This window comes from Monodelphis domestica, chromosome X (assembly GCF_027887165.1).
Source record: "Monodelphis domestica isolate mMonDom1 chromosome X, mMonDom1.pri, whole genome shotgun sequence".
In the NCBI taxonomy this organism is placed as follows: Eukaryota; Metazoa; Chordata; class Mammalia; order Didelphimorphia; family Didelphidae; genus Monodelphis; species Monodelphis domestica.
The window spans coordinates 82,733,318-82,756,720 of NC_077235.1; the positions used below are offsets into that span (position 1 = coordinate 82,733,318).

The 23,403-nt window shown below is 41.5% G+C and overlaps 1 protein-coding gene across 4 annotated transcripts in view; it reads right to left on the reverse strand.

Moving 5' to 3' along the window:
- Positions 1-2,571: 2,571 nt before the first annotated feature.
- Positions 2,572-23,403, reverse strand: part of DNAAF6 (dynein axonemal assembly factor 6) — a 210,508-nt gene continuing 189,676 nt past the window's right edge. For 2 of the 4 annotated variants that reach the window (XM_056808926.1, XM_056808925.1), the window contains exons 6-7: positions 13,452-13,537; positions 2,572-3,798 (exon numbers count right to left, since the gene is read on the reverse strand). In XM_056808926.1, the coding sequence (XP_056664904.1) occupies positions 3,669-3,798; positions 13,452-13,537 (216 nt within the window). In that variant the 3' untranslated portion in view covers positions 2,572-3,668. The remainder of the gene's footprint in view (positions 3,799-13,451; positions 13,538-23,403) is intronic. The other 2 variants (XM_007507009.3, XM_007507011.3) reach the window with 2 other exon arrangements.

Sequence of the window (23,403 nt, forward strand, 5' to 3'; positions counted from 1 at the left end):
TAGTGAGTGTGGACACCCCAAAATTCAATTATTGGAACTGTGATTTATTAATAGCAGAACAAATAAAGAATCTACCAGCTGGGACAGACTTCCCTAGTGGAAACTGCTTCAGATTAACATTATGGGATAGTTTATATAGGTTAGAAGATACAAAGTTATTTCCTTTCACATATAGGTTCTTATTTGACAATCAAACAAACCTTTATCACCAACACAGGAATGTGAGGTCAGTGATGAGGGGACAATCCTCAGATTTATTTAGAGGTTGTTATTTAGGGGTTGTTTATCTTCACATGTACTTAATCACCTAGCCCTAGTTAGCCATATGCTATCTTGCATTCCATCCTGACCTCTTTGATATTCCTGAAATTCCTTTGTTTCCTGCCCTTCCTAATTCTCATCCTCAAGCTAAGTAGAGCCTGGTCTTCTGCCTGCATAAGCAGCTTGACCTCCTGGGGGGAGGGAAGCTGGGTCTGTTCCCTAAAAATGCAGGCAGGGATTTATCTACTTCAATTTTATTGTCCTCCCCTTTTGGGACTACTTCATCTTGAGGGGACAGGTTCCCCAAATATTAAACTTAGTTCAGAGCTTAGAGGGATCCCTTAGGGAGGGTGAGTCTTCCAGACTTCCCGGGCCCAACAACTGTTCTTTATGTTTGTCACTTATATCTGTATGTCATAAGGACTCTTGCCAGCATGGATCTCCATTGCATGTTAAAGGGGACTAGGGACTTTGGCTCTGTGGTGGCCCAGTCCTGAAAGGATTTTGTGGTTTAGTATGATGTAGTAAAGTCTGAGTGGTCCCTTGGTCATACTCCCATAATATGACAGCAGCCTAGAGGCAAGGGCTACATGGATGAAAAGAACAGAGAGCTTTCAGTTCCTTCTCTTCACAGTCCCAATCTCCCATGGTGAGTCATGAGCTCTTTGTTTCCATTTTTCCAGGCCAAGGAGAGGAGAATGGGCAGAGAGCTAAGCAGTTTCTGCCTGGACCCCCACCAGCTTTTTCTGTTTTGGTTTCCTTTTCCTGAGGTGACTTAACATGGTTCTTTAGGTGGACATGTGCAGGCTTGGAGACTGCAAGAGGTCTGGGGATCGTGGGTCCAACAAGAAGGGCAGCTGGTTGCAGCAGAAACAGAAAAGTCTTTCTGCCTTGGAGGTGTTGACCACCGATAAAGACAATTGGGACAAGCCTGACCATTTTACCACAGATGTCAGAAGTTGTTTGCACAGTGCAGAGCCAAGGTGAAATGTAAAATGCCTCCCCGCAGACTGTAACAGTAGTTCAAAGTTATTGTATCTTCTGTAATTCTGCTAACATGTTCCACCTCTTATCTTTAGCATGTCCTGTGTGTGGAGGTATAATTTCCTGGCCCATAACTGATTTATATTGTAAACTGAGCCTCTTTTTTTTTTTACTCTCCCCTCTGGAGATGCCCCAGGAGTAAGCCAAGATAAAGGCGTCCCGAGGGAGGTGGAGACTTAACAAGACAATGGTTATGAGAACAAATGGTTGACCATCTCTCCACAGAGGCAGGATTCCCTGTCCTATACATGCTTTAAATTATCCCTGGGCTTCCTTTCATGGAAAATAGAGGGGCCCAGGATCCTAGGACCTAGAAGCAATACCCCATCGCTAAATGTTCATGTCTCCTTCAATAGAATATGGAAGCCCGGGGCCGTTTCTAACACAGTGCCTGGCACCTAACAGGGGGCTTAAAATATTCCTATTGATTGCAGGATAATTCTACCATTTGCGAAGTCAGAATACCTCTCTTCAAAAGTGGAAAGTCCCCTGAATTGTCAAAAATGACTACTTCTGACCCCAAGGACAGTGAAGTAAGATGATTTCAATATGGCTATAAATCACTGAACTAAATTACATTGTTCTTGAAGCTCAATTTCATTACATAATTAATATAGAACCACATAAGCAATGCCCAATGCAATTTGGCCTGGAAACGCTGTCTTCTCTTCCAGGGACAAAGTGTACCCAGTCATCCAGATCACCTTACTTGAGTGATAGATAGTCCTTCTAATTAGGACCAGCACATAAAAAGGGGGTGGGGGAGTACATTTCCCACTGATTCATTGCTAGTCTTTGGAGAAGAGAAATGCTTACCCAGAGCTTATACTTTGGGGCATAATCCAAATAAACTCTCAAAATACTGCCTAGATAAAAGAAATGCTAAAACCACAAAGCTGGTAAAGTAACTCTTCTGATCAAAATCACTGTGGGGACTTAAATCACTGGGATGTACTTAGCCACTTAATCCTTGCCTTTCCCTTTTGTCTCCCTGGGAGTAGCCAAGGCAATTTTAATTTTAAATTCTGTCTGAGATCTTCCTGCTTAACCACAGGCAATTGATCACAGTCTGAGACTTGCTTGGTTCTACTTTTCTACTTGACCTAATCCCAGCCCAGATCCTCCCTGGCCGCTGGCCAAGGTGATGAACTACTCCCAGGATGCATCTGCCCTATTATTGATTTCCCCCAACACTTGTTGGAGAAGGGTGGGTATCTTTCAATTGTTCCCTTTCACTCCTGACCCTGAAGAAAAGCAGAGAAGAAATGCCACAAGATTTTTTTTTATTGTTAACTTGCAAATGAAGGATCTGACTGAGAAGGTTACATTTCTATCTATGGATAGACCATAGTTGAACAGTTAACAGTAACAGGGACAAAGACTAGCAAGCTCATCACCAAAATCGGGGAATCCAATTAAGAAGAAAGCTTGGAAATGAGGGAGACATAGCCAATTTGTCAAGGATGACTCTTCTTTCTTTCAGTGCTTTTCAGAATCCAAGGAGTTCACTTGCCCCAACAAAATACGGAGTACTGGAAAAAGGCTTTGGTAATAATTTTAAGGCTGCAAAGGGAGAGAAAAAAGAGTTTTTAGAAATCTTTCAAATGCAACTACTAAATATTTCAAACAGGTCAAAATTGTTCAGAGATTACAGAAGCCCTTCATTTCCTTTTCTACTCAAGCATAGAGTTTAATATGATGAAAATGTTAATATCTATAAGCAGAATTTCCCCAAAGTCCCAATACAGTGGTTTAAAAAAACAAAAAAACAAAAACAAACCCTTACCTTCTTTCTTGGAATCAGTACTAGAGTATCTGTCCCAAAGCAAAAGAGCAGTAAGAGTTAATTGGGGTTAAGTGATTTGCCCAAGGTCACACCTAGGAAGTGTCTGGAGTTGGATTTGAATCCAGGACCTCCAGGTTCATTGAGCCACCTAGCTGCTTCTCCTCATGCAGTTTTAACTTTTTAAGCTTAAATTTTGGGACATCCTGTATGCCACTCATGGGAATATTTTGACTACTTTAACATAAGTGAAATCTAGAGAGTTTAACCAAAATTAACCAAACAACAGAAAAAGAGCTTTTTTTTGCTTTGGTTTAATTGGTTTGGGCCATCCTACAGGCCAATCGTTGAACAACATACTGGTCTGAGGAGTGCTTAAGGCTGCTGAAACAAAAGGACTAGCCATTCTCCATTGTTGTAACTAGTAAACTGAATCAATTCCTTAGTGATCACCCCATAGATGGATGACCAGATCCAGTCATCATCAATACAATTACTCAGCGTCCAGGGAGTTTCCGCTGGTCTTTGGCGGTATTTCTAGTCTTACTGGACAGAAATCTTATCTTACCCCATTACAGCTTCAGAAAAAATTAAGGAAATCAAACTCTCTTTTCATAGTCAAGGTGACTTCAAGGATCTCCGTTTCTGTGATAAAGCTTGCTTTTCCAGTCTTGCTGTCCACAGGATGGGGAAGGTGCAGGACCAGCTTACTAAAATAAAGGAAGAACCATGTTAGAAATGGCTACTTAAAACTAAAACAAGGGGCAGCTAGATGGCTCAATGGATAGAGCACTAGACCTGGAGTCAGGAGGTCCTGGGTTCAAATCTGACCAGTCAGACACTTCCTAGCTGTGACTCTGGGAAAGTAATTTACCTGCAATTGCCTGGCCTTTACTGCTCTTCTATCTTAGAACTAATACAGACAGAAGGGAAGGGTTAAAAAACTGAATAATGAGAAGACATTTCCTTCACTGGAGTAAGAGAAAAAGAACTCTGAATGATCAGAGCAGGGTGAAGGTTCTTAATTGACTGATAACTTGTTTTGAAATGTAGGTGTCTTAGGTTAGGGTTACAGGTTTGGTGGCAGAGACATTACAGTGTCCTTCTGACCGTAACTTTGATTGAACCAGACATCCTTTCCTTGATAACTCTCAGGCCTGTCCCACATCAAATCTCTATTTTCTGTCCCCAGCCCACCCCATTGATCTGCCCTCTGGAAGGAACCCTTCGGTATTGTTTTTTTAACCCCTCACCTTCCATCTTAGAATCAATATTGTGTATTGGTTCCAAGGTAGAAGAACTGTAAAGGCTAGGCAATGGGGGTGAAGTGACTTGCCCAGGGTCACACAGCTGGGAAGGGTCTGAGGTCTGATTTGAACACAGAACCTCTGGTCTCCAGGCCTGGCTCTCAATCCACTGAGTCATCTAGCTGCCTCTACCCTTCTCTATTATTAACAAATTCCCCTTCACTGCTAGCTCCCTTCCACCCATAAAAGACCTTATCATCCTTTTTTAATGCTGGCCACTCCTCTCATATCTCCATGCCAATAAGGATAGGAGGAATCATCCAGTTGTGTCGGCTGACCCTTTCAAATCTACTTCTGTTTAGGTTCACGCCATCCAGCTATCTCACACAGCTCAGATCTGTGCTGCTCTCATCTACCACCCTCTGGAGCCGACTTTCTCCTTCCTCAGTAAATTCAGGACTTGGCTTTCCTTTCCACCCCAACTCCTGCCCTCATCCTTAATAATGCCTATATTCATTATCTGAACACCCAAGCCACCTCTTTAACTCCCGTGACCTTCTCTTCCTCTGCACCTTAACCCCTCACACGAGTCCCATTTTAGGTTTACAGGTACGGCAGGGACTGATCCACCTCCAAGACCTTAAACTCTGATGGCCATCCCCTGACCTCCCACTTCCCTTTTGCCTCACTCCTCATAATCCTACTCTTTGTCCTTTGGGAAGCAGCATGTCACGCGTTCTAGAGCTGCAGTCAAGAAGATCTGGGCTCAAATGCCACCTCGATACTAGACTTAGTAGTAGCTATGTGACCATAGCCAGACAACCTCTCAGAGTCTTGCTTTCTGCATCTGTAAAATGAGGCTAATGCCTATACTCACCTCATAAGATCATCTCGAGGGTCAAACGAGACAATGTCTGTAAAAGCACTTCATAAACTGCCTTCAAAATGTCACTCTTTCTCTTTGGCTCTCCAGGCCCTCAACTCACCCATGTGCCGTGCCGAATTCACTTTCCTCCCATCATAATACTGACCCTATAATCATCTAGTTCCGAAAGGCTCACCTAGTCCTCTCACATCCTTGTCCTTCCATTGCCTATTTCAATTCACAACTGTATTGTATTGTATTTTATTTTTCATACCCATACCTTCCGTCTTAGGTATATGTTGGTTCCAAGGAAGAAGAATGGTAAGGGCTAGGCAATGGAGGTTAAGTGACATGCCCAGGATCACACAGCTCGGAAGTTTCTGGGGCCAGATTGAAACCCGGGACCTCCATTCTCTGGGTGTGGCTTGGCTCTCAGTCCACTGAGCTACGTGGCTGCCCCTCAATTCTCAACTTTAGTCAACCTCCTCCCATTTGTCTTCTCTACTGCTACTCTCAAGTCAAAGAACAGTTCTGGAGGAAGTTATCCAAACTTGTCAAGTGGGATCACTATAAATTCATATTTTCTAACCTCAACTGGGTCCTTACTGCCACACGCAAATTCTTTTCTTCATGCCTGATTGCCACCCTCCCCCTGCTGCCTTTTTTATCCCACTTCCCACAATAGCAGTTCTAATCTTCTCAAGCCCTCAACTCCATCTTTCTCTCTGCAAAAGCCTCATCTCATTTTCATGAAAAGATTGCGGTCATGTCCTTTCTTGCCCTTTCTCCACACCTCAGAACTTCTGGGCACCTTCAGCCCACCTCTTTTTTGTCCCTTCCCATATGACCTCAATCCCATCTGTTCTCCTCCCTTTGAGGAACTTGTCTAATCATTCCCTCTCATCCTCAGTCCTTTCCTAAATACTTCTTCCTTCCCTGTTGGCTACAAACATGCTTAGGTCTTTCAAATCCTTAAAAAAATTCCTTTGAACTGAATGTTGGGAAAATTGAATGGGAATTAAAAGGAATATATACCTTCTTTTCAGCAGTACATGTATGTACACAAAAATTGACCATGTACTAGGTCATAAAAACTTCACAACCAAATACAGAAAAGCAGAAAGAATAAATGCATCCTTTTCAGATCATGATGCTATATAATTATAATCAATAAGGGTCCATGGAAAGACAGTTTAAAAATTAAATTGAAACTAAATAATGAATGACAATGAGGAGACATCATGTCAAAATTTAGGAGATATAGCCAAAGAAGTGCTTAGGGGAAATTTTATATATCTCTGGATGATTTTATAAATAAAATAGAGGAAAAGTAGAGCAATGAATTAGGTATACAGTTAAAAAAAAACAAGAAAAAGAATAAATGAAAAATACCCAATTAAAGACTAAACTGGAAACCCTAAAAATCAAAAGAAAATAAATAAAATTGAAATTAAAGAACTTTTGAACTAATAAATGAGACTAGGAGTTGGTTTTATGGGGAAAAAATCAAATAAAATAGATAGAGCATTGGTTAATTTGAACAAAATGTTGGGAAATTAGAAAGACCAAACTTGACCCCAAAGAAGCGATAAGAGAAAACAGTTCCCCCTAAATCAGAGGTTAGGTTCCTGGATGTGGGATATCATATGTAAAGTCAGATCTTTTGGATGTATTATTTGGTTTTTCTGATTTTTTTCCTTTTTCCCCCCTTTAAATTTGTTGTTGTTATAAGGGATGGATCTCAGGAAGAGGTAAGGAGGAGGGATACAGGAAAAAATCTGAGAGGTGTAGAAACAAATGATAACAAAAACAATCTATTTTAAAAAAACTTCCCTTTGACCCTGCCACCTCCACAAACTAGTACTATTTCTCTATTCTCTTTCACAGATAAATTCCTAAAAGAGTAGTTTACTACATTAATATCTCCATTTCCTTACCACCTGTCCCCTCCTCAGTCCCTGGTTATGTTATGTTAAACTCTGCTTGCCAAAGTTTCCTCAATCATAAAAATGGGGACAATAATTGTACCTACTAACTATAGGGTTGTAGGGAGGGTCAAATGAGATAATACTTATAAAATATGCTTAGCACAAGGCCTGACACATAATAGGTACTTAATAAATGCTTATTCCCTCTACCAAACCTGCATATTCAACTGCCTTTATCACTTGTATACCCCACCCAAACCTCAAACTCAACATTTCTGCAATGAAAAGGGTATATGTGACCTTAGAGTCACAGACTAGGGTCTATTTAAAAAAATTTTTTTATAAACCCTTACCTTCCATCTTGAAGTCAATACTGTGTATTGGCTCCAAGGCAGAAGAGTGGTAAGGGCTAGGCAATGGGGGTTAAGTGACTTGTCCAGGATCACACAGCTGGGAAGTGTCTGAGGTCATATTTGAACCTAGGACCTCCTGTCTCTAGGCCTGGCTCTCAAACCACTGAGCTACCCAGCTGCCCCCAGGGTCTATTTTTTAAAGTCTTATTTATTATTTTTTGTGCCTCCTTTACCAAGTTGTTGACTCTTTTTCATGATTTTCTTGCATCACTCATTTCCCCCCCCCAATTTCCCACCTACCTCTCTTATTTCATTTAAAAAATCTTTTTAGAGCTCTTCCAGGGCCTGAGACCAATTTACATTTTTCTTTGATACGGTTCAGGTAGTTGATTTGATTGTGTTGTCTTCTTCTGAGTTTGTGTTTTGAGCTTCCCTGTCACCATAGTAACATGTGATGGTCAGGTTCTTTTTGTTTTCTTGCTTACTCATTTTTCTCCCCCTCTTTCTTGACTTTTAACTTTATGTTAAAGTTGAGCTCTGCTCCTGGGGTGGAGAGGTCACTGTCCCAAGCTTCAAGTTTTTTGTGCTACTGTTTTTAGAGCTAGTTTTAGGGGGTCTATAAGTTAATTAGATCTTCCAAGGTGGATGAGGGTCCTAGCTCATGCTCTGGTCTGTGAGTAACCACAAGCATTCTTTTATGCCCTGGAACTGAGACCAAGGTCCCAGATCCTACTTGTGTTCCTCCTTACCCTGGGACTGCAACCAAGAACTCCATATGGTCAATGCAACAGAGTCCTGCTCCCAGTGCCAGCTAAGAATCCTCTGTAATCTCCTTCTAACCAGTTATCCAACCTCTTTACTATCTGTGGGCTGATCTGAATCAGCCACTCCCAAGGTCAGCTACTGGGATTTCTGTGTGTGGCCAACACTGAACTATGCTCCACTTTGACCCCAATGAGATAGACCTTTTCTGTTGGCTTTCCAAGCTGTCTTGGGCTAACAAATTGTTTTGCCCTGTCTTTTTGTTGATTTTACCACTCCAGAATTTGTCTGGAGCTGTAATTTTAAAGTTGTTCAGAGGGGAATTTGGGAGGTCTCAGGCAAGTCCCCGCCTTTATTTTACCATCTTGGCTCTGCCCCCATCAGATATCATCTCTTCTGAACTGCCTTCCAGCCACAAGAGGTCTCCTTCCCTCCTCAAGGTTTCCTAGAGTATTTTTGTCTTAAATCTCTTCTTTGCCCCTGACATGTGAGGGAATAAGGCATGGACATGAACATTTTTCAGAAGTCAATGCAGGGTCTTGAACATTACTCAATATATATTGGAATAAACTGGTCTGCCCCATTAGTCCCCACAGTAGCGTGGGAATGGAATGACTCAACTCATAAGGAGGTGCTGACCCTGCCCACTGGATCAAAGTTGAAAACCTGAGAGGTTCTGTGTCACCGAAGACTGAGTCCTCACCAGAGGGCTAACAATTGAGGCTGAGTTTTGGCATAATTACAATATCACACTAATGAAAATGGCTCTGTTTTCTTGCTGCTGGCTGTTCTGACTCAACATTGTTAAAAAAAAAAACAAACCTCTCTGATAGATTTCTGGATTTGTTTGTAGTTAATGGCTCAGTTGTCCAGCAGCGAGCACTTTAGCTGCAATGTGGGTGATGAGACGGCCATAATTCTGTCATAGTGCTATGTGCCTGAATTATGCATGGAGCTGGCATATGCTAGGCTCTAAAGAAAAGTAAATGCTTGCAGCACTTATTACTCAGTTTTCTCTGATGGAAACCTTGAAGATTTCTAAACAAAGTGAATAGATGATCTTCTAGATATAAGATTCAAATCTCTAAATGAAAACAGTATTTTTATTGTCGAGGACTTGAATTGAATATTGCTTTATAAAAAACAAAAGACAAAAATCAATTCCTTCTTCAATCATATGTGCAGGCCTAAGTCCAGGAGATCTTTCTCATCAGCAATATCGATTGTACATGTTGAATTCTTAAAGGTGACCTTTTCTGGGAGGCTTCCACTACTGGAGGAGTTTGGGGCTAGGAGAAAGAGCTCCCTCTACAGTGGTGGCCCAACAGCAAACCCTCCTATCCCAGGAAAAGTATTTATGTGATCTGTGAATTGTGTTGCTGTACGGATTGGGGGCGTGGGGGGGGGTCTATATATTGGGATGATTCACAGAAGTACATAAAAAGAAATCATTGGGCAGAAATGCACATACGCACCTTTTGGAATCTGTTGCTTGGAATATGATTTCTGCTCAAAGTGGAGTTTTTTATCTCTAATTCTATAAATAATAGATTTTGTTTTTAAGAGAAAATCTAAAACTCAACAGTGGAGTAAATTATTCTCCTCAGCCAGAGTCAATGCACATTCACGACAATAAATTAGCAGAAGCAATAATGTCAATGATAACATGTATTTCTTTGTCTAGAGAAATCCACTCCAAGGGGGAAGCTACCATTAGAGTGATGGAGCTGGACTAGTGTTTCTGCTTTGGGAAATTTGGACCAATTTCGTCTTTCAGGAGAGAAGTGCATTTGCCTGTTGTGTTTTACTGGGTAATGACCAAACTAGGATTAATACTGTATTTAAATGCAACAAAATTCTATGAAATCTTTAGTAAGTCCACAAATTCAACATAGGGCAGGGAACAGCTCTTATTCATCTTTTTGACCCTCTGTAGAGCAGTAGATACAGCACCAAGCCTGGAATCTGGAGGACCTGGATTCCAATCTGGCCTCACACACTTCCTAGTTGTGTAATCCTGGGCAAGTTACTTAACCCTGACAATCGCCTAGCCCTTACCTCTCTTCTGACTTAGAATCGATACTAAGACAGAAGGTAAAGGCTTAAAATTCATTTTGTCTTTAAATACAGGGTGGTGATGGGCAGTGTAGCTGATGGCCTATCTAAGTTGGGAGGGATTCATTACTCAGTTGATCACGGGGGGATACTCTGGAAGATGATCGACCATGTTGTGGAAATTCCCATGCCAAAGAAATTATGTTTTTTCAAAGGACTGAAATACTGTTCTTTAAGAGTTCTGTTAACTGGGGTTAACAGGCATAACAGTGTATAGAGAGCCAGGCCTGGAGATTAAGTCCTAGGTTCAAATCTGGCCTCAGATACTTCCTAGTTCTGTGACCCAGGGCAAGTCTTCTAACCTTAGCCCTTACCACTCTTCTGCCTTAGAATCAATTCTAATTTGGAGACCAGGGTTTGAGGGCAGGGTGGGGTGGGAAAGAATTTCTGTTCAATCATCCCAGGTCAAATATTTGAGTTAACATTCTTGCTTTTGAAACTATGTTAGCAGTGACATTCAAATATAAAAATCAAAAAGTATATACAAGGGGGCAGCTGAGTAGCTCATTGGATTGAGAGCCAGGCAGAGAAACAGGAGGTCTTGGGTTCAAATTTGACCTCAGACACTTCCTCGCTGTGTGACCTTGGGCAAGTCACTTACCCTCCATTGCCTAGCCCTCACCACTCTTCTGCCTTGGAACCAATACACAGGATTGATTCCAAGACAGAAGGTAAGGTTTAAAAAAAAGTATATACAAAATTTAGAGAGTTTGGAGACTCTAATGTCATAGGTCAAATTTGCTATGACTATATTTCACAGTAGGTAGTTTTTCTTTCCTATATTAAATAGATTAAGGTTTTGGTTTCTCTGTCTAGATTTCATATATCTATATATGCATATGCATTTTCAAGACCCCCTAAGGTAGTGATGGCAAAACTTTTATAGATGGAATGCTGGGCCCTGTCCCCATCCCACCCACCACCAGACTGAGTGCTGTGCCTGTCCCCACCCAGAAACCACATGCTTCCCCCTGCCCCCACCCTTATGCCACACAGAGGAGGGAGAAAACACTTCCATTGGACTGCTGGGCAGAGGGGCAGGGGATGTGAAAAAATGTCAGGCATGGTGGACAGGGGGAGGGGAGCAGCTGCACTTGAGTCCCTCTGACTTTTTAGTAATCAACTTGGTAGGGAGGAGAGGGAGGGCAGCTGCATGCCCACAGAGAGGTTTCTGCATGCCATCTTTGGCACCCATGCCATATGTTCACCATCACTGCCCTAAGGGAACCTTAAACTTCAGATAAACTATAAGTGACTGTGGAGTTTCAGCTGCATATTTCAAAGGTTTGTCAAATTACAGGCAGCTCTCAATTATTTGCTTTAATGAAAAGTAACAGTGATGTGTCTCCCCAGCCTGCATTTACTCCACTTTAGTCATTGCAAGCCAATTGGTCTTGTTGTTGTTGCTATTGTTGAGTGTTTTTTTTAGTTTTGTCTGACTCTTCATGATCTCATTTGTGGTTTTCTTGGCAGAGATACTGGAGTGATTGGCCATTGCCTTCTCCAACTCATTTTACAGATGAGGAAACCAAGGTAAACACAGTAAAGTGACTTGCCCTGCGTCACACAGGAGGTGTCTGAGGTCCAATTTGAAGATGAGTCTTCCTGACTGCAGGGCCAACACTTTATCTACCACAACACTACCTAGCTGATGACCCTCTTGGTCTAGATAATGGCAAAAATTGAGTTTTTACTGATTATGGTCAAATCAATAATGTACACAAACAGAGATTGATGTCAGCAACCAAAGCAAGGCTACAACACTTTTGTTTGGGTTTTAAAGAATTCCCTGCTGAAAATAATTAAGCAGAATAGGTTTTCATATCAAAGGACATTTTGAAAGCAAGATTTGAGTTGGGAAGAATCTTGGTTCAGAAAATGGAGAGCTCTTTCCCCCAAAGGATGAGGCAGGATTTCAGAAAATGGATCCAAGTTTTCTTTGGCTTTTCTTTCAATCTTCTTTTTACTGATCATTTTGTCTTTACATTCTCTTCACTTTAAAATATCTCCATCCATTGCCTCCCTCACCCAGTCAACCATAATTTTAATAAAGGATTTTTCCAAAGAGGAAATAAGGCTGTTCATCAAAGCCAAGAAACCCATGAACTCTATCTGACAATATATGCACAGAATCCCCTACTGGTACAAAGATGGGAGGAAGATGCATTTTCTCATTTCTTCTTTGAGACTAAGCTCAATCATTAACATCATACAGCATTCATTTTCATTTTGTTGCCCTTTCTGTCTAGATTTTCATGATCATTATAGATATCTATTGCTTTCCTGGTTCTTCTTTTTTAATTCTGTATCAGTTCATTGAAGTCTCCCCAGGTTTCTTTGAATTTGTCATTTCTGACATTTGTCATTTCTGACAATATGGTCATGTCCCATTACATCCAAGAACCATGACTTGGAGAGCCATTCCCCAATCAATGAATATCCACTTTGTTTCTAGTTCATTGATAATGCAAAAAGAGCTGCTATGAATATTTTGGTGAATTATTGCAGAGATGAGGATCTATGGGGTGTAGGGGCAGAGTATTGCGTGTATTATCAGATAAGGTTGATGGTTGGTTTTGTTAAGTTGTTTTTTCTTTGTTACAAAAGAGGGCCCACTAGGTAGAGGATGGGAGGAAATGGGAGGATGGGAGGACATTTGGAAATGAACATAATGCCAAAACAAAAAAATGTCGTGAAAAATGTGATCTTGCCACTGGCTAGATTCTCCACCTTTGCTATTCCAGTAAAGAATCTGTAAGAATTCTCATGCAAGGTTCAATAACGGTGAAGTATCTTCAGCTCTTACCATTTGTTCTGCTTGCTGTCCGTTAATTGCACTGTAAGCTAAAGATCTGACTGATTGAGGGGTGGGGTTTAAAAGGCACATAAAGTCTTCCAGATATGCTGACGTTGCATAAACCAAATATCTGAGTAACTAAAATGTTCACTTTCCAGTGGGGTGCCTTGGAGGAGAATAGACATGGCCTCTCTTTAGATGCCAAGGCAAAATCACTCTATATATTTTCATAAAAAGATATTGACTGAAGACTCACTTAATCACGTTAACTATTCCCTCTGCTGCGTTTAACTTACTGCTTGGGAGTCCTAAGGTCGAGAACTTTTTCATGGATATCCAGAGTGATGTCAGAAGACTTGATACCTGGCAATTTGATTTTAACCTGAAAGAGAAAATGAAGATGTTCTCTTAATTCAAGCATTTAAAAACTTTCAAGGCGGGGAATTTAGGCACCCTTCAGGGGTCATGAGACTCCGTATTGAGCGCTGGGCTGAAGCTTAAATCAGGGAGGAAGACTTTGCAGAGAAACTTTAGATCGACGATGAAAACCTCTTGGAACTAGGTGAAGAAAGTGACTATTATGTATAGAATCTAATATGACTAATAATAATATATAGACTAATAATCCATAGCCTTTGATCCAATGATTCTACTACCAGGTAGCATCCTGAGGAGTGCAGGGATAGAAAGAAGAAAGCCCTAAAAATACCAAAATCTTTGTAGCAGTTTTTTTGTTTTGTTTTGTTTTTTCGGTGGCAAAGAACTAGAAATAAAACAGGTGCTCATTGATCAGGGAGTGGCTAAACAAATTGTGGCCCATGACTGTGATGAAATATCATGGTGCTGTAAAGAAATTATAAATATGAAGACTACAGAGTGAAGTGAGCAGAATCAGAAAATCAATATCCATAATAACTATGGTCATGCCACTGGAAAAGACTACAGCGATCAGTAAAACTGAATGCTGTGAAATTACAATGATCAAGCTTGGTGCCAAAGAAGAGCTATGGGAAGACATTTTCCCCCTCTTTCCTCCCTCCATTGCAGAGGTGAAGGACTACGGGTATGGAACAAGCACTATACATAATGAACTTTTTCAAAGTGCGGGTTAGTCTTGCTAAACATCTTTTTTCTTTCTGGTTACAAGAGATCTTCCTCTGGGAGGATGAGGAGGGAAGGATACTTTGGAGAATGTAGGTGATATAAAAACAAAAGATACCATTAAAATTTTATTTCACACCCCCAAACCCAAGTGTAATACTACTGAAAATTGACAAAAACCCAGGAAGTTGGAGCTTCCTCCTTCTTGCCTCTGATATAATTGCCATAAGAAAAAGTCTCCCAAATGAGGCAATTTAGGTTACCAGTTGAAAATGTAATTTTTTAGAGGGTTGGGGGGGGTCAGGAAAGGTGAAGGAAGAAGCAAATTAATTGTTATGGGGCCACGTTGTTATCTCACAAGGTAGGTCCTTTCTTAATAGAAGGTCTTAACAAAAGCTACCTCTTGAAATATAATGAGGCAGACTATTAGAGACTTAGCCTTAATATATGGAAAGTAGAGAGAGCTGCCAAATGAGCCCTATCTGATTGTACCCAAGATCTGGCCAGGCCCATAACGGGGAAATAGCTTAATAGGATTGACCAACCAATTTAAGGGATTAAAGTTACTCTCTTTGCATTAAGATGCAAACTGAATAAGTTCCCTTAATGGGAGGCTGGGTGAACCAAGGGGAACAGACTGAAACATGAGGGGGGGGTATTTCCAAGCTTTTCATCTCATCTTTCAAAGTAGTTAATCCACAAAAAGAAGGCTAGACTGAGATTGAGGGCAGTGTTGGACCCTAAATCTGCATTCGTCATGAGACCTGTGCTTGCCACTGACCTGAAGTAGAGAGGTGTACAGATACTGCCACCTTGGACTCTTTTCCATGGCCAAAGGGAAAGGGGCCAAATGAAATGGTGAAGGGAAGCGAAATGATGGAGCAGGGCTAAAGCAGATGGAAGCGATCCTAATCAGATCAAAGAGGAAAGAAGACAGACAAGATCCAGGGGCAAAGAGAGAATGGGTCAATATGCAAAAAGGGGCAAAAACATGATCCAAAGACCATCTGCTACTGAAAGGAGGACTACATCACCCACCTGCACTAAGGAAATAGCAAATCGTGATGCATTCTTTTTTTTTAACCCTCACCTTCCATCTTAGAACCAATATTGTATATTAGTTCCAAGGCAGAAAAGTGGTAAGGGCTAGGCAATGGGGATAAAGTGACTTGCCCAGGGTCACACAGCTAGAAACTGTCTAAAGCAAGATTTAAACTCAGGACCTTCTATCTCTAAGCTTAGCTCTCAATCCATTGAGCCACCTAGCTGCACCTGTAAAAGCAATTTTTGACATTAGTTTTCTGAAATTTTGAATTCCAAATTCTCTACCTCCCTGAGACAGTGAGCAATTTGAGACAGGTTATATATGTGTGATCATGCAAAACATATTTCCATACTGGTCATGTTAAAGACACATATGTATATATAAACGCACAAAAAAATAAAGTAAAAAAATAGTCTGCTCTGGTCTGCATTCAGATCCCCATCAGTTTTTTCTCTGGAGATGGAGAGCATTTTTCATCATGAGTCCTTTGGTGTTGTCTTGGATCATTTAGGGCTCAGAACACCTGACTTATTATTATTTTTTCCTTAGATTTTGAGAAGCAACTCAGAATAAAAGAATCTCATCTCCATGAAAGAAAGGAACACAGGAGAGTGGGTAGTGGAGCATTCAATCTTTTTATGAATTTTTATATCAAAGGAGCTGATCTTCAGTTTTCATTAGTTGTTCCCAGCACTGTCTCATCTAGTCAAAGTCAAGTCTCTCTCTTGAACTTCAGTCCCTATTACCAGCTGCCTATTGTACTTTTCCAAATAAGTGACCCAGAAGCATCAAAATTGGCATGTCTTTACCAGATCTTTCCCCCCAAATCCATCCCACTTACAAACTTGCCTGTTTTTTCAACCCTTATCTTCTGTCTTGTATAGGTTCCAAGACAGAAAAGTGGCAAGGGCTAGGCAATTGGAGTTAAGTGGCTTGCCCATGGTCACATGGCTAGGAAGTGTCTGAGGTCAAATTTGAACCCAGTTCCTCCTGTCTCCAGGTTTGGCTCTCAATCTACTGAGCCACCTAGCTGCCCCCAAATTTCCCTATTTTCATAGAAAGCATCACCAGTCTTCATAGAAAGCATCACTTGGCATCATCCTCAACTCCTTAGTTTCTCTTGCCCTACATATTAAATCAGATGCCAGATCTCAAGAGTTCAACTTTTACAAGATCTTCCAGATCTTACCCTTTTTTCCTATTTAAAGGAAAACCTTTGTTCAGGCCCTCGTTGTCTCCTTCCTAGGTATTGCAATTGCCTTCAAATTGGAGTCCCTGACACAACCCTCCACACTTTAATCCATCCTCCACACAACTGACAAAATGATTTTCCTTCTGCACAGATCTGATCACATTCATTGCCTATGCAGTAAACTGTAATGATTCCATTTTGCCTCTTTAGTGGTTGTTCAGTTGTTTTCAGCCATGTCTGACTATTTGTGACCTCATTTGGGATTTTCTTGGTAGTGCTTTGCCATTTCCTTCTCCAGCTCATTTTACAGAGGAAAAAACTGAGGCCAACAGGGTTTAGCAACTTGTCACGGGTCTTATAACTAGTAAGTGTCTGACGCTGGATTTGAACCCAGAAAAATGAGTCTTCTTAACTCGAGGCCCAGCATCCTATCAAGAATAGCACCAGCCTTACAAACAAAACGAATGCCTCCAAAATTAGAAGGGAAGCAACAAATTGGGAAACAAATCTTCATTACAAAAACCTCTGACAAAGGTCTAATTACTAAAATTTTATAAAGAGCTAAACCAGTTGTACAAAAAATCAAGCCATTCTCCAATTGAAAAATGGGCAATGGACATGAATAGGCAATTTTCAGTTAAAGAAATCAAAACTATTAATAAGCACATGAAAAAGTTTTCTAAATCTCTTATAATCAGAGAGAAGCAAATCAAAACAACTCTGAGGTATCACCTCACACCTAGCAGATTGGCTAACATGACAGCAAAGGAAAGCAATGAATGTTGGAGTGGATGTGGCAAAGTTGGGACATTAATGCATTGCTGCTGGAGTTGTGAATTGGTCCAACCATTCTGGAGGGCAGTTTGGAACTATGCCCAAAGGGCGATAAAAGACTGTCTGCCCTTTGATCCAGCCATAGCACTGCTGGGTTTGTACCCCAGAGAGATAATAAGGAAAAAGACATGTATAAAAATATTCATAGCTGCTCTCTTTGTGGTGGAAAAAAATTGGAAAATGAGGGGATACCTTTCACCTTTCAATTGGGGAATGGCTGAACACATTGTGGTATCTGTTGGTGATGGAATATTATTGTGCTCAAAGGAATAATAAAGGGGAGGAATTCCATGGAGACTGGAACAACCTCCAGGAAGTGATGCAGAGTGAGTGGAGCAGAACCAGGAAAACATTGTACACAGAAACTGATACACTGTGGTACAATTGAATGTAATGGACTTCTCCATTAGTAACAATGAAATGACCCTGAACAACTCGGAGGAACCTACAAGAAAAACCACTATCCACATCCAGAGGAAACACTGTGGGAGTAAAAACACCGAAGAAAAACAACTGCTTGAATGCATGGGTTGAAGGCATATTGTTGGGGATGTAGACTCTAAATGAACATCCTAGTGTAAACAACAATATGGAAATGGGTTCTGATCAAGGACACATGTAATACCCAATGAAATTGCGTGTTGGCTGCGGGAAGAGTGGGTGGAGGGGAGGGAGGGAAATAATGTGATTATTGTAACCAAGGAATAATGTTCTAAATTGACTAAATAAACTTATTCAAATGGGAAAAAAAGAATAGCACCACCTTGGCAAAAAATTGGAAAATGAGAGGGTGTCCCTCAATTGGGGAATGGCTAAACAAATTGTGATGTATGATGGTGATGAATACTATCATGCTGTAAGGGATGATGATCTGGAGGCTTTCCATATGAACCGGGAGAACCTCAATGAACTGATGCAGAGTGAAGTGAGCAGAACCAGAAGAACATTGTACACAGAAAGTAAAACATTGTAGAACAATCCAATGCAATGGCCTTTGCTACTAGTAGCAATGCAACAAGCCAGAACGGTCCTGAAGGACTTATGGGGAATAATACTATTCACACTGAAAGAACTCTGGGAGTAGAAATGCGAAAGCAAAACCTATGACTCATCACATGTATATATGGGGATGTGATTTGGGGTTTAGGCTTTAGAAAAAATTGCTCAATAACAAAAATGAATAATATGGAAATAAGTATCAAGTGATAACATTTGTACAACCCAGTAGGAACATCAGATAATGAGGTCATTCTCAGTCCCCCCCCCCATATTTAAATAGATATAATTTCCATTAGATTTGTACGGCACTAGGAAAGGAGGCACATCCCCAAAGCTCATGCCATGCACAACTTTCAGCATGAAGCTTTTCCCTACTCTATCCAACTGCTGGTGCCAACCCTTACAATTTATCCTGTATGTATTTTGTACAGATTTGTATGTTGTATTATGTAACCAATTTGGGGTTTTCTTGGCAGAGATACTGGACTGGTTTGCCATTTCCTTCTCCAACTGATTTTCTAGAGGAGGAGACTGAGGCAAACAAAGTAAAATGATTTGCTCAGGGTTACATAGCTAGTCTCTAAGGTCAGATATGAACTCAGGGCTTGTTGATTACAAGCCAAGCATAATATCCACTGTGCCATGGAGCTGTCCTAGACTTGTATATACTTCTATATGTATACACCCTAGAATGGAAGCTCCTTGAGGGCAAGAATTGTTTCTTTGTTGTCTTTATAGCCCTGGAGCCTAGCACAGCAGGCAAGAAATAGATACATGCTCATCCATCAATTCCTGGGAAAGTTGCTGTCCAAGGTGGGAAGGGATTATCTCTGCTATCTACCTTGTGACATGGCTGATAAATGCCTTTGGCCTGAGCTTGCATCACTTAACCCTACCCTCACCACCTCCCTGAACCCCCACATTGCTTGGCTTGGTCCATAGACTGCCTCTCAGCTCCACCCTCTACCCAGTGCTGTTATTGTCCTACTGCTGAGGCCCCTGCTAGAACCATCATTAGATGAATGGAGCTTCTGCTGTTTTTCCAGGATCATCCAACATTCTTCTGGATTCTTAACTGCCATCCACTGAGGTTCCATGGGCTTTTACCTTGCTGCTGCTGCCACCTTGGGGACCTGTCCCCTTTCTTTAGTGACCCTGTTCAGTTCACAAGCCTCTGACTGGTCAGCATATGCATGGCCTCTCCCCTACAGGATAGCCTTCCTTTTTGATGCGGATCCACAGCTGCTTTTGCATTGTAATCACTTGATTCATTCCTTCATTAAACAGATTGCCAGCTTCATTGTGAAACACCAGTCTTCTCCAACTGGCTGCTCCAGCACCTACATAGTCCTGAGTCAAGCAGGTGAATTCTTTTGACCCCCTTTCTGGCTCAGGCTAGAGGTTGGGCAGCTCTCCCCTCCCCTCCCCTCCGCTCCCCAAGGTCAGGACTTTGTCTGAATTTGGGGAGAAACATATGCCTTTTCATTTGCCCTTTCGAATTCCCTCTGGCCCCCTCAACACTCAGCCTCCCCAAAGCCTAGAAAACAATGGAGGAACAAAGTGGGGTAGGCAGCTCCTGGCATCCATCCTTCCATCATTCTTGCTGCCACAACAAAGGTCCGTGTTCCCCTTTCACTATTAGAAGTTACAAAACACTTTTTAAAAAATAAAATCCTCACCTTCCATTTTGGAGTCAATACTGTGTATTGGCTCCAAGGCAGAAGAGTGATAAGGGTTAGGCAATGGGGGTCAAGTGACTTGCCCAGGGTCACACAACTGAGAAGTGTCTGAGGCCAGATTTGAACCTAGGACCTCCCATCTCCAGGTCTGACTCTCAATCCACTGAGTCACCCAGCTACCCCACAAAACACTTTTATATTATCTATTATCTCATCCCATCCTCCTAACAGCTCCCTGGAGGATGTAAAACTGTTGTCTCTATTTCACAGATGAGGAAAGCGAGGTCAATGAATTGCCCAAGATCACATCATAAAGCTAGTAAGAGGTCAAGCCCAGCCCTGACCCAAAGTCCAAAATGACTTGGTTGCATAAATACGAGTTGCTGTTTCTATGTATTATTATTGTAATGACAGTGCTGGCTCTATACCGTGCTTGCTGTTGGAGGTTTGGAAGGGAAATTCCAGGAGGGGCTGGGCTCTGTTTCTTCCCCTGAATGGACCTCTAGGCACCCTCATGCCAGGATCCTATGTGCCCTTGTTTGCACAGCGTAACAGACACAGCTGGTTGGGGTGGATAGCTTAAGAAAGAGAAAAGTAAGAACCTCAGGGAAACACAGCAGTGTTGCTATAATGATAAATATTTATAACATCAATTAGCTAATTCACTCAGCCACAAATAGAGAAACAACATAATGACAAAGTAAAGAAAAAGCCTTTGAAATACCAAAAGTATAGCTCTTCACTTGCCTGTGATAACTTGACTTTAGTATCTTCCTAGTCTATTCTCAGCTATCAGAAGCAGTCTGTTTTAGAGTTAAAATAATATATTAACTGCAGAATCCAAATCATAGAATTTCAAAAGGTAGGAAATAACTTTAGAAGCCATCTGACCCAGCCTCTGCTCCAGAAAGAAAGAATCCACTTGACAAATTGTCCCCTAGTCTTTGCCCAAAGAATCTCCAAGGAAGGGGCCGCCACTGCCCCCTCCCCAAACAGACTGTTCCATTTGGGGAGAGTTCTAATTCTCAGGAAGGGTTTTTTGACATTAAGCCTAAACTTGCCTATTTGAAACATCTATCTCTTGCTCCCCATTCTGCTTTCTGGAGCCAAAGAGAACAAGTCAAGTCCCTTTTCCACAAGAGAGCTCTCCAAATACTTCTCGTCAGATTTGTCTATTTTATTTTTTTTTTAGATAAAAAATCCTTACTTTTTGTCTTAGTATTAATTCTAAGATAGAAGAGGAGCAAAGGCTAGGCAATCTGAGTCAAATGACTTACCCAGGGTCACACAGCCAAGGAAGTATCTGAGACCAAATTTGAACCCATGTCCTCCCAACTCCAAGCCTGGCCCTCTATCTACTGTGCTATGGAACTGTCCCATTTCATCATAAGATTCATAGCCAAAAAGAATCTCAGAAGTTCTTGGATCCAACCCCTTCCTGCTACTGAAGAGGAGACTGAGGCTAAGTGAGCTTAGGTGATTTGACCAGTCTAGTAAGAATCCGAAGCAGGATTTAAACCCAGGTATGCCTGACTCCAAAGCCAATATCCTATGCCCAATGCCATACTGCCACTTGTAACATTTATTAAACATTTGCCAGTTCCTTCAATAAATCTTCCTTCTATGAGACTTCCTTTTTTGTTTGCTCACCTATGTATGATTTCAGGCTTATCAGTGACCTTCCTAAAACAGCACCCAGAACCAAACTCCAGCTGTGGTTTGATCAAAGCAGAATGTAGAAGAATCGCTCCCTCCTTATCGCTGGAAGCAACGCACGCCTCTCTTATGGCAGCTAAGTTCACAGTCCATTAAAATGCCAAGGATCTTTTTAGACACACTCCTATCTAAACATACCTCCTCCTTCTTTTGATGTATGAAATCGATTGGTTGAAACCCCATGTAGGACTCTACATGAATCTCCATTAAATTTCATCTGATTAGACTTAGCCTCATGTTCTTGCCTTTTAAGATCTTGTCAGATCCTGCAGGGTGTTGGCGATCCTTCCCAGCTTGGTGTCACCTGCACATTGGCTCGGCCCACCCTCTCTTCTTTTAGCCAAGTCATTGATAAACATGGTCCGTGGTTAAAGCTTAGGCAAACTCGAGATTTTCTTAATAATATTTTCTTTTCCTCGATTACCCATAAAAACAACTTTTATGTTTATTTTCTACAATTTTGAGTTCCAAAATCTCTCCATTCCGCCTGCCCTGCCCTGCCCCCAAGGCAGGAAGCAATTTGACCTAGGTTATACTTGGGCGATCATAGGTAAACTATATGTACAGCATTCACCTGGCCTTAAGTAACCACCAAAAAAGAGATCAAGTTGGCCCAATGGACACTGTTCTTTATCAACACTACCTCTTTTCCAGACATTCCCTAATCATCTCCTTAATAACCTATTCAAGAGGGGGCAGCTGGGTTGCTCAGTGGATAGAGAGCCAGCCCCAGAGATGGGAGACCCTGGGTTCAAATCTGCCCTCAGACACTTCCTAGTTGTGTGACCCTGGGCAAGTCACTTAACTCCCATTGCCAAGCCCTTGCCACTCTTCTGCCTTGCAACCAATACATGGCATTGATTCTAAGACAAAAGGTAAGGGTTTAAACAAATAAAAATTTTCAAATAACCTGTTCAAGAAGTTTACCAGGAGTCAGTCAAGCTCATTGACCTGTAGATTACAGGTCCTATTGTCTTCTCGATTGTGAGACACAAGACAAATGTCTGTGGTCCTACAGAATACCAGCCATTCTCCAGAATCTCTCCAATATGAAGGACTGTGGTTTAGCAGTCACATCTGCTTCTTCTTTTAGCACACAAGACACAGCTGTAGAGCTCTGAATCTAATTTTATCCATGGCAGCCAGATGTTCTTTCTTTTTAACTTTCTGTTTTAGAATCAATACTAAGTATTGGTTCCAAGGCAGAAGAGAAGTAAGGGTTGGCAATTGGGGTTAAGTGACTTGCCCAGGGTCACACATCTAGGAAGTGTCTGAGGTCACATTTGAACCCATGTCCTCCCTTCTCTAGGCCTAGCTCTCTATCCACTGAGCCACTGAGGTGTTCCTGATGTTCTACTATCAGTTTATTTCAGTTGTGTGAGAGTTCTCCTTCAGCCCAGCAGTTTGGTCCTCTAAACCAAAGGTCACTCCTCTTGCAAGAACTAAATCAGAGTTGAACAGCTGGGCCTTCTCTCTGCTGTCAGTCATCATAGGCCCATCCATTCTTAGCAGCAGTGGGCCCAGTCCCATCTTTGATCTTCTACATTCCCCCAGTGCAAAACTTGGTGTTCCTTAGCACTCCTTGCCAGCTCATTCTGACCTTTAGCACTCTTGACCCTGCTTTAAAATATTTTTTTTCAATTTTCAGTTCTAAAAACTCTCTCCCTCAACTCCCTCTCCCA